This window comes from Carcharodon carcharias, chromosome 1 (genome assembly GCF_017639515.1).
Source record: "Carcharodon carcharias isolate sCarCar2 chromosome 1, sCarCar2.pri, whole genome shotgun sequence".
Lineage (NCBI taxonomy): Eukaryota > Metazoa > Chordata > Chondrichthyes > Lamniformes > Lamnidae > Carcharodon > Carcharodon carcharias.
Genome location: NC_054467.1, coordinates 251,512,027 through 251,531,336, shown reverse-complemented (window position 1 = coordinate 251,531,336; position 19,310 = coordinate 251,512,027). Strand labels below are relative to the sequence as shown.

The 19,310-nt window shown below is 43.3% G+C and overlaps 1 protein-coding gene across 2 annotated transcripts in view; it reads right to left on the bottom strand.

Annotated features, from left to right (window-relative positions):
• Positions 1–221: 221 nt before the first annotated feature.
• aup1 (AUP1 lipid droplet regulating VLDL assembly factor) overlaps positions 222–19,310 on the bottom strand; it is a 45,774-nt gene continuing 26,685 nt past the window's right edge. For both annotated transcript variants that reach the window (XM_041193119.1, XM_041193127.1), the window contains exons 8-12: positions 17,664–17,769; positions 14,647–14,802; positions 6,706–6,884; positions 2,807–2,898; positions 222–2,029 (exon numbers count right to left, since the gene is read on the bottom strand). In XM_041193119.1, coding sequence (XP_041049053.1) covers positions 1,966–2,029; positions 2,807–2,898; positions 6,706–6,884; positions 14,647–14,802; positions 17,664–17,769 — 597 coding nt within the window. In that variant the 3' untranslated portion in view covers positions 222–1,965. The remainder of the gene's footprint in view (positions 2,030–2,806; positions 2,899–6,705; positions 6,885–14,646; positions 14,803–17,663; positions 17,770–19,310) is intronic.

Here is a 19,310-nt window from a genome sequence, read left to right as displayed (position 1 = left end):
TTGACTAGTCTGAGAGACAGTTCCCCCAAATTTGGCCCCGTCTGACCTCTTCGATATTTAAAAAACTGTGGTTTAATAGGAGCATGCTTGCCTCTGGATTCAAGTCCCACTCAGAGACGCATTCTAGCGTGGCATGTCAGCACAGTACTGGGGGAGTACTGTACCATCAGATGTTCTGTCTTATGGATGAGATGTTAAACCAACACAAAGCCTGCAGAGTATTTTTGGCATTTTACCACTTTTATTACAGATTTCTTGCAGCCACTTTGCTTTTGTATTTCAATGTTATGCTTAGGTCTGCTGTGAGTGAACGCTATTGGAGTGTATAAATCAGCGTCTTGTATCTTTTACCATTCAACTGCTTGACTGAAATAAATTCAGGGTCCATCTTGGTCTGGCATGAATGTATATTGACTATTTTTCAGAGATGTGTGGCAGTATCAGATACCTCCTGATTGATGGCATGGGCTATACACCAGCTTTTAATTAAAGGAAGTGAGGGTACAATGCTAAGGAAATATCAAGAGATGCAACAAGATTTTTACAGTCCTTTTCTAAAGCATCTCCAAAACCCGCAACTTCTCCAGCTAGAGGAATACCAACAGATGATTCATAGGAGAACCACCACCACTAAGTCACTCACCATTTTGACTTGAAAATTTATCATTCTTTCATCGTCATTGAGCCTAAATCCTGGACGCTCTCCCAAACAGCAGTGTGTGTGCGCACCTACACCATATCGACAAGTGGTTCAAGAAGGCAGCTCACCCCACTATCTTCTCAAGGGCAATTAAGAGTGGGCAATAAATGCTGGCATGGCCAGTGACACCCACATCCCATGAATAAATTTTAAAAATCACAAGGCCTTAATTTAACATCTCAATAGAGCACTTCATAGGTACTCAGATCCTGATGTGGGTCTTGACCTTAAGATCATTCTGGGTCCAAGGAGCGTGACTGACTGAATCACTGGCACTTAATATTGCTTGCCAGGCACAGTCGAAGTATGTAAACCAGTTGCAGGTTACTTCTTCCATAAACCTGATATCACCCAAAACAATGCCGTGCCTGCCCAAACTCTCGGTAAGTCCCATTCACCAATCACCTCCCATGTGGTTAAAAACTTCAATTTTAAAATTCTCACCCTTGTTTTCAAATCCCTCCATGGCCTTAACCCTGTAATCTCCTCCAGCCCTATAATCCTCTGAGCTATCTGCGCTCCTCCAATTCTGGTCTCTTGAGCATCCCCAATTTTGACTGCTCCACCATTGAAGGACATGCCTTCATCTGCCTAGGCCCCAAATTGTACTCACTGAGGAAGTGAAGTGGAAAGCAAGGTCAATAGACCTTGGCATACTAGTTTACGATGCATCCCTCAGTGGGGAGACAGCAGCGTGGTTAGAGAACAAAGACACCAGGCCAATGTGACTGAAAGAGCAGCTGCAAGCAGAGCAAGATTACTGAGAATGTGCAGGCTCTTGAATTGGCTTGTGGCCACATTTGAGCTTCTAGTAAACACACTTGGCTGCCTTTCCTCTGGCCCTTTCTGTTTTATATCTTGTATGATAGCAAAAAAACCAGGAAGTATGCAAAACAAAAAACTTTCATTGAACACAATAGTGGAGGGAGGAGAGAAATCACTTGTAAGATCTTTATAAAGACTCCAAAAAAAGGACACAATCTCTTTGCAGAATATTAGAAATATCCAATAAATGAACATGCATGATTGCCATGCAGACCACTCTGCACACTCTACCCTCCCTCCCTAGCCCTCGGTTATTTTATTTGTAAAGTTTGCCCGTAAAACATCTTAAAAATCAGAACCGTATTATTGGAGAAAATTTTTCAAACAAAAAACCCCCCAAAAAAGACTAAAGAAAAAAAAAATTGTTCAGGTGCCATTTACACCGAGCCACAAACAGAAATGTCAGGTGAAGTCTTGAGTGTTGGGTCCTGCAGCTGAACTCAAGGCTGTCCGGCACTGCTCTCTTCAGTCTGTGGCTGTAATCCATGCTTCTCTATGTACCGTCTGTTTCAGGAAGGGAGAAGGTAGTCAAAGATTACACAAGAACATCATCGGGACTTGAGAGAACCCGCTGCAATTCACAGGGCCAATCTGAAAGATTGACTAACATTCCTCATCTCTAGTTTTAAAAATTGCTTTATTTATTTGTTCACGGGATGTGGGTGTTGCTGGCTAGGCCAGCATTTATTACCCGTCAACAATTCAAACTGCACATTTGTATGCACCCGATTCTGCACCGCTTCCTCCAGTGGCATTCTATGCCCAGGAACTAACGCCAGTCATTTATCCTTCCCACAGCTGGTCAATGACAAAAGCATCATGTGTGCACTGTATAAAGTACTGAGGTTATTCCTGGCAGACTTAGCTGTTCAACTAATAGCTTGCACCCTGTTAAGGTTCCGTTACCTCGGTGACTGTGTCAGATTTGGGCGTGCCAGGACAAAGCAGCTGAAGCCGGACTGCAAGAAAGGGGCAACGCTGAGGCGGATTACAGCTCTTCCAGAGATCAGCAAGATGGCTGTGGTGTGAAATGTAAAGCCCAGTACAATTAAACACGTTCTCTAACACTTAAGTTACTGGAGAGGGGCAGGGATTCGCTTTTTAAGCCAAGTGTACCTTAAACAAAGTTTGTGAAAGTGCATTTACTACTTCGCTTGCTGCTCATTCTGTTGGACTTTGAACATTAGTGTTTGAGAGGGGCTATCTATTCCATCAGTCACCTCACATAAAAGTGTGATTAAGTGAGCAAAGGTGTTTGTATTTTATAAAAATGGTACTGACCTCCTTGCGTAGGCATATAGGGCTTCTTTCCTTTCTTGTAGGGACAGGTGTCTGTCAACTGGTGATTTCTCAAACCTTGCTTTGGAAACAGGCTTTGAAAAGAGGACCAAAATACACAATCAAAAACGGAATGCCCATTATGGATATATGATCCTGCCGTTGTGGATTCAACTCTGGCTACCACCAGAGACATCCTTACCCCAAAGTTAATACTTTTCCAAGTCCAGCAGTTGCATGGCACTAGCTGCAGCTTAAACTACAACCAACATCCACAAGAAATAGGAGTAGGAGTGGACCATATGGCCCGTCGAGCCTGCTCGACCAAGATCATGACTGATCTTGGACTTCAAACCCATTTTCTGGCCCGCTCCCCATATCCTTTATTTACCTGAGACACCAAAAATATGCTTATTTTCAACGATGTAGCATACACAATTCACAATCCTTTAAGTGAAGAAAGTTCTTCTCTTCTCAGTCCTAAATGATCAGCCCCTTATTCTGAGACTGTGCCCCCGTTTTTGTTCCTGCTGGTCAGGGAATCTCTCTTAGCAGATTAGTGAGAACAGGCAGAACCATATGCGGGGTAACAGAATTGTAGAAAGGACACAGGTGACATGTCTAAGGGAAGTTGTATGCAATTCTGCAGAGGAAACATTGGGGTGAAGTTGAAATCTCAGTCCAAATTGTAACTTTCACCAAGTTGTGCTCACTGACCAACATTGCCATTGCCTGGCGACACCTTGGTTTAAAAATTCTCATCCTCGATTTCAAATGCTTGCATGCTTTGGTCCCTCCCTACCTCGAATATCTCCTCTAGCCCCACAACCCACCAAGATCTCTGCACTCCTCCAATACTGGCCTCTTGCACATTCCCTATTTTAATTGCTCCACAATTCCTTCCCTAACTGTGCCTTCCCCTTTAAAGACCCTCCTTCAAACCAGCTCTCTGGCCCAGTTTTTGGTCATCTGACCTCATATCTTATACGGTTTGGTGTTAAATTTTGTCTGGTTACTGTTACGTGAAGCGTAATTGGATCTTTTACTATGCCAAAGGCACTATACAAATGTAGGTTAATATTATTGTGATAGGTAACCTGATCTCCAAACAAAAACGGTGAGCTTGTTTGGCCTAGTGACTTTTTCCTGTTGTGGAAATTCTTATTACAATACACATATGATGAGGAAGGCCATTCAGCTTGTCCCATTACATTGAAAGAGCTATCCAATTCGCACCACCCCCACCCGCTCTTTCATCAGAGCCCTGAAAATGTTGCCTTTTTAATTACTTAGTTTAACTCGTTTTGAACGTTACTACTGAATTTACTTCCACAAGCCTTTCAGACAGTGCACTCTAGATCACCATAACTCGCTGCAGAAAAAACTCATTACCCCCCCTAGAGCTGAGAAGAGGAGAACTTTCTTCACTTAAAGAATTGTGAATCTTTTGCCAATTATCTGAAATCTGTGTGTGCTGATTACCAACCCTCCTGCCAGTAAAAAAAAGGTTTCTACTCATTTATTCTATCAAAACCCCTTATAATTATAAACATCACTTTTTAAATCTCCCCTAAACCTTCCCTGATCCAAAGGGAACAATCCCAGCTTTTCTAGACTCTCCACATAACTGAAGTTCCTCATCTCTGGTACCATTCTGATAAATTTCCTCTTCATCCTCAACTTGGGAGTCGTCCCACTGCCGAAACCAATTGTTTCTTAAATGATCCAAAGGTTTCTGGCTGCGCAATTCTACTAGAGAATCCATTCCATTCATCACCCACTCTAGAGCTATCCTATTAATCCTGTTATCAGGCCTAAAGTTGCCTTTTATTAGCTTGAACCCATGTCTTCTTGTTCTTATCTTGTAGCAATTGGAAAGTCTTGTTGCAGTTGTCAAGAACTTTGGTGAGGTCACACCTTAAAGTACATTGTACAATTTTAGGCTCCTTAACTAAGGAAGCATATGCCTGCTTAGGGAGGTGGGGCAGGTCCACTGGAGTCCTCCAGGTGCCCATCCTTGACCCTTCCTATTGCTCATCTACATGCTACTGCTCGCCATCACCTGAAAACAGAGTCATCTGAAACCAACTGTATGCTGTACACCCAGTTCCACCCTATCATCGCCTCTCTCAACCTCTCTAAACTGTCAAGGCTGTTTGTCGGACATCATGTAGTGGATGAGCAGAAATTTAGTCCCAACAAATACTGGGAAGGCCAAAGGCTTTGGTCCCTGCCATATACTGTTTCCTCTTCCGTTCTCCCTTGGTGACATACATGAGTCAGAGATGAGCTTCTGACCACAAATCTGCACCATCAGTAAGTCCTCCTATTTTCGCCTCCGTAACATCGCCCAACTCCACCCCATCTCGGCACATCGGTGGCTGAAACCCTCATCCACACCATTGTTACCCTTTCCACAACCTCACACCAAACCAGATTGTACACCAAGCCACATATTGAGATACTAGGGCAGATGAAAAAAGTTTGGTAAAGAGTACGTTTTGAGGTAGAAAAGCAGAGAGGTTTTAGGCAGGGAAATCCAGAGCTTAGGGCCTCAGAAGCAGAAGCTACAGCCACTAATGGTGGAGTGGTTAAAATCTGTAATGCTCAAGAGGCCAGAATTGGAGAGTTTTACAACTCCCTAAAAGATCATCATGTGGGCAAGCCTTGTCAGCCTGAAATTTCATAATGTTTCCCATATCTTATCTCTAAAGTCAGACCTTTGACACCAAGGATCATCTTCATAGCAAGTTAACATGAATAAGAGAAGCCTCCATTGAGGCTACACGTTAGAATAATAACCCTGCTTCCATTCCCAAACCAAGTTAACAAGTGAAATTGCAGAATACAGTCCCACAGCAAGTAGTTGACTCTGGGGTTAAGCTGGATGGATAACCATTCAAGACAGATTGAGTTCTGAAGGCATTAACAACGCTTCTTTTGATTCATTGGGAGAAATCAGATTAATTTAAAGGAGATGAAAAGATGGCAGAATGGGGTGGGTTTAAACAATGATACAAGGGAGGTGGGATTAGACTTGGGGTAGCTCTGCTTCGACTGACACTGACAAGACAGTCCAAATGACCATATTCTGTTTCGTAAATTTTCTATGATTCTAAGAATCATACATTGCTTACCACAATTAAAATAGTACATTTATATGCATACAGTTCTCTGCCACTTACAACACATATGGTTACTGCCTTCTACAACCGGCGATAAGCGTTAGCCATTTAGTCACTCCTTCAGCATCCAAACTGCCAGAAAGAGACAGTAAATGACAGATTTGATCGAGAGAGATATGGCATTAACAGCACTACTTTGGATTTTGCTGAAAAGAGAGACATGTTGCTGAAGTTTTTCATCTTGCACTCGTCAGGACAAATGCGAGAATGTCAAATTTCAAATGATTACAACAATTTATACTACAGGAGAAAGTCCAAATCAGCACTCTTTTCTCCTTTAGTATAAACAGTGATGAGTGCAAGAAAAGCTTCAACAACATCTCTCTTTTCAGAATAATGAAGTTCTGTACTACCAAGTGACTGCTTTGGATTTATTTCTTTCCTTAGTGGATATGTAGGGAAGAATGGGATTCTGGATTTCTTCAAAGCTGATCAAAGACGGACTAAATGGTGGGGAGGGACCCCACAGAATGGATCATGCAAAGGTCCTGGATGGATAAGCCCAAGGAAGAGGAATACAAACTTTCAGTCCCTTACATTTATACTGTTGTACTATTTGCTCCTGACAAGTGGAACTTGTATAATACACAATATGATCGAAGTTAAGAGTTGCTGGAAGGCCAATTTACATTAATTGAATATTCACTAGGGCATGGGGGTTGGTGCAGTCAGGGGGCTGCATAGTTTAAAGCAGATGGATGCAGCACTGATGCTTACCTTGGCAGTAGGTGCACCCTTTGGTGCCTTCTTCAGAGAGGTGACCAATTTGCTGGGTGCCAGGTGAGGCTTACTTGACAAAGATGCGCTGGAGGGACTGACTGACACTTCTTCTGGGGTGAATTGTACTCTCCCCTCCAGCAGGTTTGTGATAGTCGTGTCAACACACTTTGTACTTACTGAGGAAGTGAAGCAGAAAGCAAGGTCAATGGACAAGCTGAGGGCCTTGCAGACTGGCTGCTCAAAGCCCAATCAACACTCAAAAAGCTAATTAAAAACTGCACCACATCAAGAGTTAGCTTGGAAAGAATACTTCAAGAAAACACAGACACAATTCTCAATTTACTGAGACAGAAAAATAACAAACTTGCATTTATATAGCACCTCAGGTCATCCCAAAGCACTTTACAGTTATTGAAGTATTTTTGAAGTGTAGTTACTGAAGGAAATGCAGCACTTTGGGCACAGCAAGCTTCCACAAAGAGCAATGTAAGATTAACCAGATAAACAGAATTTTTAGTGATGTTAGTTGACGGATAAATATTGGTCAGGACACAAGGGAAGAACTCATCCTGCTCTCACCTTTAAAATAAATGCAACAGGATCTTTTATGTCCACCTGAGGGGGCAGACGGTGGCCTCAGTTTAAAGACACATTCAAAAGACTGAACCTCTAACAGTGCAACACTCCCTCAGTAATGCACTGGAGTGTCAGCTGAAGTTTAAGCACATGCCAAACACTGAATGGTCTTCAGAGTAAACATTTATCTTCACTCATGCAGGTTATAATCTGAAGTAGATCGCTCAACCTTTATTTAATCTATATAACCTTCATTCTATTTAAAATCAACAGAACAAAAAAGGGACAAGTTCCTTCAGGAGCAAGTAAGCCAACCTAACGGATTACCACAGTGAAGAATTTACAGCTGTCTGTGAAGAAGTACTTTCTTGATATCAGTCCTTTTTCACCTTTGGACTTTATGCAATTCTCATGGTTTAATGGATTCCTGTACGGACTCCTATCTTCCATCTTCCTTAAACTTTAAGTTCATCCAAAATTTTGCTGCCTGCAACCTAACCCGCATCAAGTCCTGCTCACTTATTACTTCTCCCATTGCCAGGGGGTATGGATGTCGCTGTCTAGGCCAGCATTTATTGTCCACCCCTAACTGCCCTTGAGAAGACTGACACTGGTTCCTGGTTCAGCTAAGCCTTGATTTTAAAGTTTTTAATCACTGTCTTCAAATTCCTCTATGGTCTTGCCCATCCCTATTTTTGGAATCTCCTTCTACAATTCTCTGAGATCTCTGCACACTTCCAATTCTGCCCGCTTGACACCCCCAATTTAAATTGCTCCACAATTGGTGGCAGTGCCTTCTGCTGCCAAGGACCTAACATCTGGAATTCCCTCCCTAGACCTCTCTGCCTCTCTCCTCCTGAAGACCTGCCTCTTCGACTAATGGTCATCTCAGCTAATATCTCTGTATGTGGCTTGATGACAGTTTTTTTTTAAAATAGCATTGATTTAAGCACCTTGCAAAGCATTATTATGTTAAAGGTGCCAAACAAATATAAGTTGCTGTTGTTACTGTTATAACCCCTCAAACTCTGGAACCAGTCTAGTAAACCTGTTCTGCACTTCAAAAACCTTTATGCCTTTCCCGAAATGTGGTGCCCAGAATTGGATATGAACTCTTCCAGGGGCTGCACCAATGTTTTATACAGATTTAGTATAACTTCCTTGGTTGTCTACTCTATGCCTCTGCTTACAAAGCCCAGGACCCCTTATGATTTAGTGACTGATTTGTTAACCGTGTCTTGCCACCTTCAAACGTCTGCGTAAAAAAATTCCCAGGTCTCTCTGTTCCTTGCACCCACTTCAAATTTTGTAGCCAGAGAGCCTGAACTGCAATGCATTGCACCACGGTTGGCCCTGCTGCAGGTAGTCTGCACTGGAGTGCTGCTTTGGGCTGCAGTAGAGTGATTAAGTTGGAGTTTGGTGACTGAGGGCGTTTGGTGAGGGGAGAATGAGGCGATCCTTTGAGTACCATGAGTACGTTCGGGTAAGTATTTACTACTTTTATCGTTTATAGTTTTTAAGGTCTGATTTTGTGGTTCATCGTTTGTAAGGGCTATATTCTGCAACAATGGGGAGCAGGGAAGAAGTGCCCTAGAGTAATTGATATTATTTGATATTAAGTATCTTCCACAGGTTTAATTTAATTTGAAGGGGTAAGTCATGGCAGGAGGGCTCAAAGCCATGGTGTGCTCCTCCTGCTCTATATGGGATGGTGGAAACATTTCCAGTGACCAGGGCAAGCGTGTGCGTGGGAAGTGTCTCCCGCTGCAGCTCCTGGAAGCCTAGGTTTCAGGGCTGGATTGGTGGCTGGAGACACTGTGGAGCATCCGCAAGACAGAGAGTATCGTGGATAGCACGTATAAAGAGGTGGTCACACCAGAGGCTAAGAGTCCACAGGCAGGACAGGAATGGGTGACCACCAGGCAGAGCAAGAGGACTAGGCAGGCAGTGCAGGAATCTCCTGTGGCTATTCCCCCGCAAAACAGGAATACCGCTTTGGATACTGTTGGGGGAAATGGCCTCTCAGGGGAAAGCAGCAACTGCCAAATTCGTTGCACCATGTTGGCTCTGCTGCACAGGGGAGGAGTAAAAGGTGTGGGAATGCAAGAGTTATAGGGGATCCAATTGTAAGGGAAATAGATAGGTGTTTCTGTGGCCACAAACGAGGCTCCAGGATGGTACGTTGCCTCCCTGGCGTCAGGGTCAAGGATGTCTCAGAGTGGCTGTAGGAAATTCTGAAGGGGGAGGATGAACAGCCAGTGGTCATGGTATACATTGGTACAAACGACATAGGTAAAAAAAGAGGTGATATCCTAAAAGCAGAATATAGGGAGTTAGGAAGTAAATTGAAAAGTAGGACCTCAAAAGGTAGTGATCTCAGGATCACTACCAGTGTCACGTGTTAGTCAGAGTAGAAATAGCAGAACATATCGGACGAATACGTGGCTGAAGAGATGGTGTGGGGTGGGGGGTTCAGATTCCAGGGACACTGAGACCGGTTCCGGGGGAGGTGGAACCAATACAAACTGGATGGGTAACACCTGAGCAGGACCATGACTGATGCCCGAGGGAATATTTGTTAGAGTGGTTGGGGAGGTTTCAATTAAAATGGCAGGGGGGGTGGGAATCTATGCTAGGAGTCAGAGGAAGGGGAATCAAGAACAAGAACCAAAGACAGAAAGCGGGATAAGAAAAGTGATAGACAGAGAAATCAAGGGCAAGAATCAAACTGGGCCTCAGTGAAAAATAGCGAAACGGAACAAGTAATGTTAAAAAGACAAGCCTTAAGGCTTTGTGCCTTAACGCGAGGAGCATTCGCAATAAAGTGGATGAATTAACCGCGCAAATAGATGTAAACAGATAAACATAGTCGGGATTATGGAGACATGGCTGCAGGGTGACCAGGGATGGGAACTGAGCATCCAGGGATATTCAGCATTTAGGAAGGACGAACAAAAAGGAAAAGGTGGCGGAAAAGGCTGGTTAAAGAGGGAATTAACGCAATAGTGAGACAAGACATTTGCTCCAACGATGTGGAATCTGTATGGGCAGAGCTGAGAAACACGAAGGGGCAAAAAACATTAGTGGGGGTTGTATTTCGACCCCAAAACTGTTGTGGTAATGTTGGGAAGGGCATTAAACAGGAAATTAGAGACACATGCAATTAAGGAACATCTGTAATTATGGTGACTTTAATCTGCATATAGATTGGCCAAATCAAATTAGTATAAATACCTTAGAGGAAGAATTCCTTGAGTGTATACGGGATGGTTTTACATTGAGGAATCAACTAGAGAATAGGCCATCCTAGACTGGGTATTGTGTAATGAGAAAGGAATAATTGGCAATCTAGTTGTGCGAGGAGTGACGTAGTTGATTCTGAGGGTCCTGAATCTTAATAAATGAAACTATGACGGTATGAGGCGCGAGTTGGCTATGATGGATTGGGAAACGTTACTTAAAGGGATGATGGTGGATAGGGAATGGCAAGCATTCAAAGAGCGCTTGGGTGAACTGCAACAATAGTTTATTCCTGTCTGGTGCAAAAGTAAAACAGGAAAGGTGGCCAAACCATAGCTTACAGGGGAAATTAGAGATAGTATGAGCTCCAAGGAAAAAGCATACAAATTGGCCAGAAACAACAATAGACCTGAGGATTGGGAGCAATTTAGAATTCAACAAAGGAAGACCAAGGGATTGATTAAGAAGGGAAAAATAGAGTGAGAATAAGCTTGCAGGGAACATAAAAACTGACTGTAAGTTTCTACAGGTATGTGAAGAGAAAAAGATTGGTGAAGACAAATGTAGATCCCTTAAGTCTGAAACAGGGGAATTTAATGGAGAACAAAGAAATGGCTGACCAACTAAATACATACTTTAGTTCTGTCTTCACAAAGGAGGACACAGGTTACATACCAGAAATGTTGGGGATCACAGGGCTTAGTGAGAGGGAGGAGCAGAAAGGAGTCAGTATTAGTAGGGAAATGGTGTTGGGGAAATTGATGGGATTGAAGGCCGATAAATCCCCAGGGCCTGATAATCTACATCCCAGAGTACTTAAGGAAATAGCCCTAGAAATAGTGGATGCATTGGTGGTCATCTTCCGAGATTCTATAGACTCTGGAACAGTTCCTACAGAGTGGAGGGTAGCTAATGTAACCCCCACTATTTAAAAAAGGAGGTAGAGAGAAAACAGGGAATTATAGACCAGTCAGCCTGACGTCAGTAGTGGGGAAAATTCTAGAGTCCATTATAAAAGATTTAATAGCTGAGCACGTGGAAAACAGTGACAGAATTGGACAGTCAGCATGGATTTATGAAAGGGAAATCATTCTTGACAAATCTACTGGAATTTTTCGAGGATGTAACTAGTAGAGTTGATGAGGGGGAGCCAGTAGATGTGGTTTATTTGGACTTTCAGAAGGTTTTTGACAAAGTCCTACATAGGAGATTAGCATGTAAAATTAAAGTGCATGGGACAGGGGGTAGTGTATTGAGATGGATAGAAAACTGGTTGGCAGTCAGGAAACAAAGGGTAGGGATAAACGGCTCTTTTTCTGAATGGCAGTGACTAGTGGGGTACCGCAGGGATCGGTGCTGGGACCCCAGCTATTCACAATATATATTAATGATTTAGATGAGGGAACTAAATGTAATATCTCCAAATTTGCAGATGACGCACAGCTGGGTGAGAGGGTGAGCTGTGAGGAGGATGCAGAGGCGCTTCAGTGTGATTTGGACAAGCTGAGTGGGCAAATGCATGGCAGATACAGTATAATGTGGATAAATGTGAGGTTATTCACTTTGGTAGCAAAAACAGGAAGGCAGTTTATCTGAATGGCTATATATTGAGAGAGGGGAATGTGCAACAAGACCTGAGTGTCCTCGTACACCAGTCACTGTAAGCATGCAGGTGCAGCAGGTGTTAAAGAGGGCAAATGGTATGTTGGCCTTCATAGTGACAGGATTTGAGTACAGGAGCAGGGATGTCTTGCTGCAATCATACAGGCCCTTGGTGAGACCACATCTGGCATATTGTGTGCAGTTTTGGTCTCCTTATCTGAGGAAGGATGTACTTGCTGGGATGGCGGGACTGACATATGAGGAGAGATTGAGTCGGTTAGGATTATATTTGCCGGAGTTCAAAAGAATGAGGCGAGATCTTATAGAAACCTATAAAATTCTAACAGGGCTAGACAGGGTAGATGCAGGAAGGATGTTCCTGATGGTGGGGGAGTCCAGAACCAGTAGACCAATTAGGACTGAGATGAGGAGAAATTTCTTCACCCAGAGAGTGGAATTCACTACCACAGAAAGTAGTTGAGGCCAAAACATATGTTTTCAAGAAGGAGTTAGATCTAGCTCTTGGGGGCGAAAGGGATAAAAGGATATGGGGAGAAAGCGGGAGCAGGCTATTGAGTTGGATGATCAGCCTTGATCATAATGAATGGTGGAGCAGGCCTGAAGGGCTGAATGGCCTACTCCTGCTCCTATTTTCTATGTTCCTATGAAAGGCAGGTCTGAGAAGCACTTGCAGTGAGCAAAGGCTGTATGTGTGTCCTGAGGCAAGGAAAGGGAGTCTCTTCTTTCTGTCAATTTTCACACTACACATAACCAGCTTTGTAAATGTTACAGTGCCCTCCAATGGCAGAAATTGGGCAATGAACAATATGTGAATTCTCAACATTTTGAAGCAAAGATTTTCAAGATTGAATTCAAGAATTGTCACTTTCAGGTAGGGAGTGGTTGCTGGTTCAAACATTACTGTACATCCAGTCAAGAGAAGGATCACAATGTGTCAAAGAAAGTCTCGCACTTATAATATGCCGTTCAAAACTTCAGGTCATCGGAAAGTGCTTTACAGCAATGAAGTAGTGTTGTAATGAAGGGAACATTCTGTGCATAGACAGGTCCTAAAAACAGCAATGTGACGATGACAGATAATCTTAGTTTTTTTTTCACAATGTTGTTTGAGGGATAAATATTGGTTGAGACACACTAGGGAGAACTACCTTGCTTTTCTTTGATACAGTACCATGGGATCTTTAATGTTGACCTGAGTGGGCAGGCAGGGTCCTAGTGTAAGGTCTCCTTTGAAAGATGGCACTCCCTCAGTACTGCATTGGGTATGTCAGCCTGGGTTATGCGCCCAGTCTCTGCAGTGCAGGCTCAAATCTATAATCTGACTCAGAAACGGGTGTGCTACTCACTAAGCCACAGCTGACACCTAAAAACTTTGCTTAGGTAACAATAACAAAAATTACTGTCAGAGAGCTTCGTTAATATTTGAGGGGCGGCCACACTGCATAGTGTAGTTAATAAACTGTAAGAGCCATATGTATCAGGTCTGCATTAAAACAATTATTGGTTATGGCAGACTTTGGCCTCAGTGTCTGAAAGCAGCAAACAAACTAACAATTCCTGTTTGGGGAAAAAAGAATTTGCATATGCACAGCATGTTTTTTTAAAAATTCATTCAGGTGTTGGCATTGCTGGGCCAGCATTTATTGCCAATCCCCAACTGCTCTTGAGAAGTCAGACTGGGTAAGCACAGCAGATTTCCCTGCCTACAGGGTGCTACTGAACCAGACGGGATTTTACAAACAATCCAGTAGTTTCTTGGTCATCATTACGGACACTAATTTTTAACTCCAAATTTGTTAAATTAAATTTAAAATCCTTGGCTGCCAAGATGGGATTTGAACTCATGTCTCTAGACTCTCCCTCCAGGCCTCTGGATTGCTAGTCCAGTAACACAAACACTGTCCCATCGCACTCCTTTCATGTCTCCAACACACCTTAAAGGGCATCTCAGCCAATGACTTGCTTGAAGTGCAGTCACTCACAGCAGACAGTAAAGGTTAAATTAAGTGGCCATGTATTCCACTAGTTTAAAATGTGGGTTGTGCTGTCAGGCCCTGATCAGTTTAGGCTCCGTTGCCCCCAGTGGTTGAACAGCCTGGCAGCACTCACATGAAGAGCTACTTTGCTTTTCTTTGATACAGTACCATGGGATCTTTAATGTTGACCTGAGTGGGCAGGCAGGGCCCTGGTGTAAGGTCTCATTTGAAAGATGGCACTCCCTCAGTACTGCATTGGGTATGTCAGCCTGGATTATGCGCCCAATCTCTCCCAGCGGTTGAGGTACCAGATTGACAGCTGTCAACTGTCATACTCAAACCGAGCTGGTCCAGGCAAGGGAGAGATAAAATGAGGGCAAAGACAGCAAATAGCCAATCTAATGATAGTGGTGGTAGTAAAAGCAAAGTAGCTAACAGCTGCTTCTAACACAAGGTCTAAAAGAGGGGAAAAACATAATATAATATAGGGATGACTAAAGTGGAAAAAAAACTGAAGTCCTACCTAGGTCCATCTTAATGACATTGAGTGGGATGTGAGGCAGCACCTCTTTGACTTGCTTTGCCATTCCAGTGATCCGGACATCCTCTGCAGACAAACTGTTAATGCTGAGACCTGGGAGGAAGGTCCGAGCTCGACTTCCAGAAGGCTGGCTGTTGGCTGTTGAAACAAATTGATCAGAGCTTCCAACTTTAGTTCTCTTCCCCCATTGATGCTCAAATCCTCCAACCTTCCACTATGCTCAGCATCAATTTGTCTAACCTCTCAGGGTTTTCTATATGAAAAATCAGTCAAAAAATATTTTCACATCACGTTACTGCTACATTTTTGTTGCCTTTAACAAGCCCAAGGAGTGTCATAAGGGAACAAGGAGAATGGGCCTCAGGTCAAGGAAGGTCAACCAAAAGACTGGCGGAAAGAGTAGGTTTGGAGAGAGGGCTCTTGAGAGTGGGACCAACCAATGCAGCTGAAGGTTCTTTTTCTATTTGACACATGGTTGGTGGAAGAATGGTCCATGTCTTTTTTATTCATTGAAGGGTTGCTGGCATGACTGGCAAGGCCAGCATGTATTGCCCATCCCTATGCAGCTTGCTAGATCATTTCAAATGGCACTTGAGAGTCAACCACATTGCTGTGGATCTGCAGTCATACATATAGCAAATCAGGAAATGACAGCAGATTTCCTTCCCTGAAGCACAAGTGAACCAGATGGATTTTTATGACAATCCAGTAGCTCCACGGTCGCCATTACGGATATTAGATTTTTATTCTAGATTAATTCATCTTAATTTTAAATTTTCCCAGCTGCCATAGTGGAATTTGAACACATGCCTCTGATCATAGTGCAGTGGCATAACCACCATGTTACTGTACTTCCTCATGTCAGACGAATAGAGAATTTAGTGAGGGCTCGTAGGGCATAAGGATGAGAATTTGAAATTGGTGGGGTGCTGGGGGTCTGGGAGCCAATACAGGTGGGAGAGGACTGGTGGTGTGCGAATGAGACAACACAGGATAGGATATGGGCAGCAGAGTTATTGCTGCATGTGGTTCATGGAGGGTGGAGGATAGGAACCCACTCGAGATAGTAATGGAACAAACTGAACCTAAGGCGACACAAATGCACAATTCAAGATCACAGCAGCTGATGTGGCAGATAGGGCATTATCACAGGAGAGGGGGCAGTCAGCTTTTATTGATGATAGGACCTGACCCCATCTTAGGGCTGGAGAAGATGCTGAGGCTGCAAACATTCTGGGGAAAGTGGGTGGAGGGGGGGATTATGATCAGTAATCTCATGATGGGGTGTCACAGATAATGGCTTCAGTTTTCCCAATGCTCAGTGACAGGAACTTGCATTCATCCAGGACTGGTGCAAATCGAGCAGTCTAACAGCAGAAGTCACAGATAGGTACAGCAGCATTTTGGCAGCAAGCTGGTTTAGTTGAAGTTACTGGACCCTGCCATTTTCTTTACTTCTAACTGCCTGCAATTACAAGTTGCTGTCAAATTTGCCTTTAAAACCAGTGCCATTGTCTGGGTATCAGTCATATATATAAAAAAATCACTTCCAATAGTGGTTTTGGTTAAGAAGTTAAAACAGACCTAAAGTCGAGACTCAAACTAGGGCAGTCATCTAGCTGTAACATCTGGTAGTGCCAATTCCTTGATTTCTTCTAACAATGAGTAGAGACTGTTCCCCTGGGTTTGACAGTATTCCTTATCTTCATTTCTGATTGATGTATTTTTTGCTTGCTCTTGGGCAAGTTGTGCCTCTTCAGCTGATCTGATTACATCCCGTACCAAGTCTGTCTTTGAACTGTGTGAAGTTTCATGCGTAAGTTCTGTGCTGGTTGTGTTATAAGGTTGGTTGCTGATGATGTCCAGTTTGATGTAGACAGGATGTGACCGGGATGAGAGTTCAGGTATTCTCCATCCACTGAAGTGGAGATAATTTTGGTTGACATGGCCATGACTGGAAGAACAGCCTCGGGATGCCACGGCTATGATCAGATAGATAAGAGTGGAAGCAAGCAAAGGGAGTCTCACTGTGCTGGACAATTGGAGTTGCCACTGTGGATGGGGATCGGGTGATCAAGGAGGAATAATGCACCAGGGTCCACAGTACGTATCTCAGGTTAGGTACATTTCCATGGAGAGACAGAAAGCCGATGGGAAGAATTTAAACAAGGAGTAACGGGAGGTGGTCAGGAACCTGGGAGGTGACAAGATGCACAGACCTATACTTAAGGACAGAGGACTTGAGGGAGGTGATGATAGCAGTTTTGAACGATAGGTGCTCAATATTGGATAAAATATGGGCACAGAAATCATGTTAGCACAATTGGAGTCAGAAGAAGAAGAAATAGGAGCACAAGTAGACCATATGGCCCACTGACCCAGCTCCTAACAGGTGCCAACAGGCACAGCCAGGTTAGAGTTCTGTTAGTGCACTGACTGATTAATTGTGCCCACTGGATTGGAAAATAGCTAATGCAACACCTTTACTCAAGGAAGGAAGGAGACAGAAAGCTGGAAACTATAGGCCAGTTGACTAATATTTGTCATAGGGAAATTGATACCGAAGGTGGCAGAAGTTTGGAACTCTCTTCCGTAAAGAGGTGATGCTAGGTCAATTTTTAATTTTAAATCTGAGATCAATAGATTTTTGCTAACCAAAAATATTAAAGGATATGGGGCAAAGGCCGGTATATGGAGTTAGATCACAGATTAGTCATGGTCTCACTGAATGGTGGAACAGTCTCAAAGGGCTAAATGGCCCCCCTCCTCTTCCTATGTTCCAACACTCTCGGGGTTAAATTGTCTCTCTTGTATTTTGCAAATCTTATTTTGAATGCACATTTACGTTTCAAGCGTTGAAGGACTGACTTTGCAATCTTGTTATAACTTGATCTCTATTTGTTATATACAAGAGCTTTTCCCCCAGCAAGAAAATAGCCACAGAGTACAAGCAGCCAGATTGCAACAATTGATACAAGCAGCCAGAATGCAATCCTAACCTGTGCTGGTCGCTTGTGGTGCCATGTGCTTCATTCTTTTGAGATATTCCACTTTATCAGACTTGGTATGCTGAGTCGATACAACACCGAGTTCTGTAGCTAAATGCTAACAAGAGAAAATTATCATTACACTTGGAGACATAAAGGTGACAATGAGCTAAGCACTGCTTTTAGAACCCATGTTAACTGCTATTGAATGAACTCTGCATCTAGGAAATAAAACAAGAGGAAACGGACAACAGACAGCAGACAATGCACACTTGCATTTACAGAATCATAGAATGGTACAGCACAGGAGGAAGCCATTCAGCCTGTAATGCCTGTGCTGAGCTCTCCAATTAGCCCTACTCCCTTGCTAGCTCCCCACAGTCCTGCACTTTTTTCTCCTTCAGAATTTATCCAATTGCCTATCCAAAGTTACTACTGAATCTGCTTTCACCATCCTTTCAGGCAGTGCATTCCAGAACACAACAACTTGCTGCATAAATTCTTTTAATCCCTTAGGTCGCTTCTGGTTCTTTTGCCAATCACCGTAAGTGAAAGGTGAACAAAAGGTCAGAGTTGGAGGAACTCAGAGGGATAACTAGAGTGGAGGAGATTACAGAGATAGCAAGGAGCAAGGGCATGAGAGGATTTAAAGACAAGGAAAAGAATCTGATACAATCAACATGTGGGTGAACCAGGAGCCAGTGAAAGCGAGACAGCTGCAGCTATCTGGATGGCTGACTGGTAAAACCACCAGGTAGCAGCAGTAAGTTAAAGAAACTGGAAGGTCATACAATTGGTCTTCAGCCTGTGAGGAATGAGTTAATTGCAAGCCATGGCAACATTTGATAAGCTATGACCTAGCTCCGGCGAGGAAATGCAAAAAAATGAAGTCCAATGAAAAGGTTTCCAATCAGCAGGGCTGGTTGTGCGGGTGTTCAGCGATAAAAGGATCGGACTTGTGGGCGGATATGCTCCAGTCAAAAAAACTGCCGAAGCTCACATACGAAGACTGGAAATTCATGGAAGGTACCAGGGAGGAGCCAACTCCCTGCAAGAGTTAGATGCCTTAAAAAATTGTAAAGTTTTAATTAAAAATTGAGAGATATTTGCTATCCAAGGGTGTTAAGGGAAATGGGGCAAAGGTAGGTTAATGGAGTTAGGTCCCAGAGCAGTCATGATCTCATTGTTTGGTAAAACAGGTTCGATGGGCCAAATGGCCTCCTCCTGTTCCTATGTTCCTGTAAGAGGAGATGGTGAGAAAATTACAAGTGATGGCTTTGATAGCTTTGACTCTGATAATGGAAAACAAGGAAATGATGGAGGCATTGAACAGATATTTTGTGCCTGTTGTCACTGCAAAAGACTTAGAAAAATTCCCAAAGGTACTTCAAAATCAAGAAGTGAACAGGAAGGAGGAAGTTAAAACAATCACCATCACTAGGGAAAAGGTGCTGACAAGTCCCCAGGATCAGATGGCCTGCAGTCTAGGGTCTGAAAAGAAGTGGCTATAGAGATAGTAGGTGCATTGGTTATAATCTTCCAAAATTCCTTACATTCTGGAAGGTGCCCAGTGGATTGGAAAATAGCTAATGTAACACCTTTATTCAAGGGAGGAAGGAGACAAAGCAAGAAACTACAGGCCTGTTGACTAATATATAT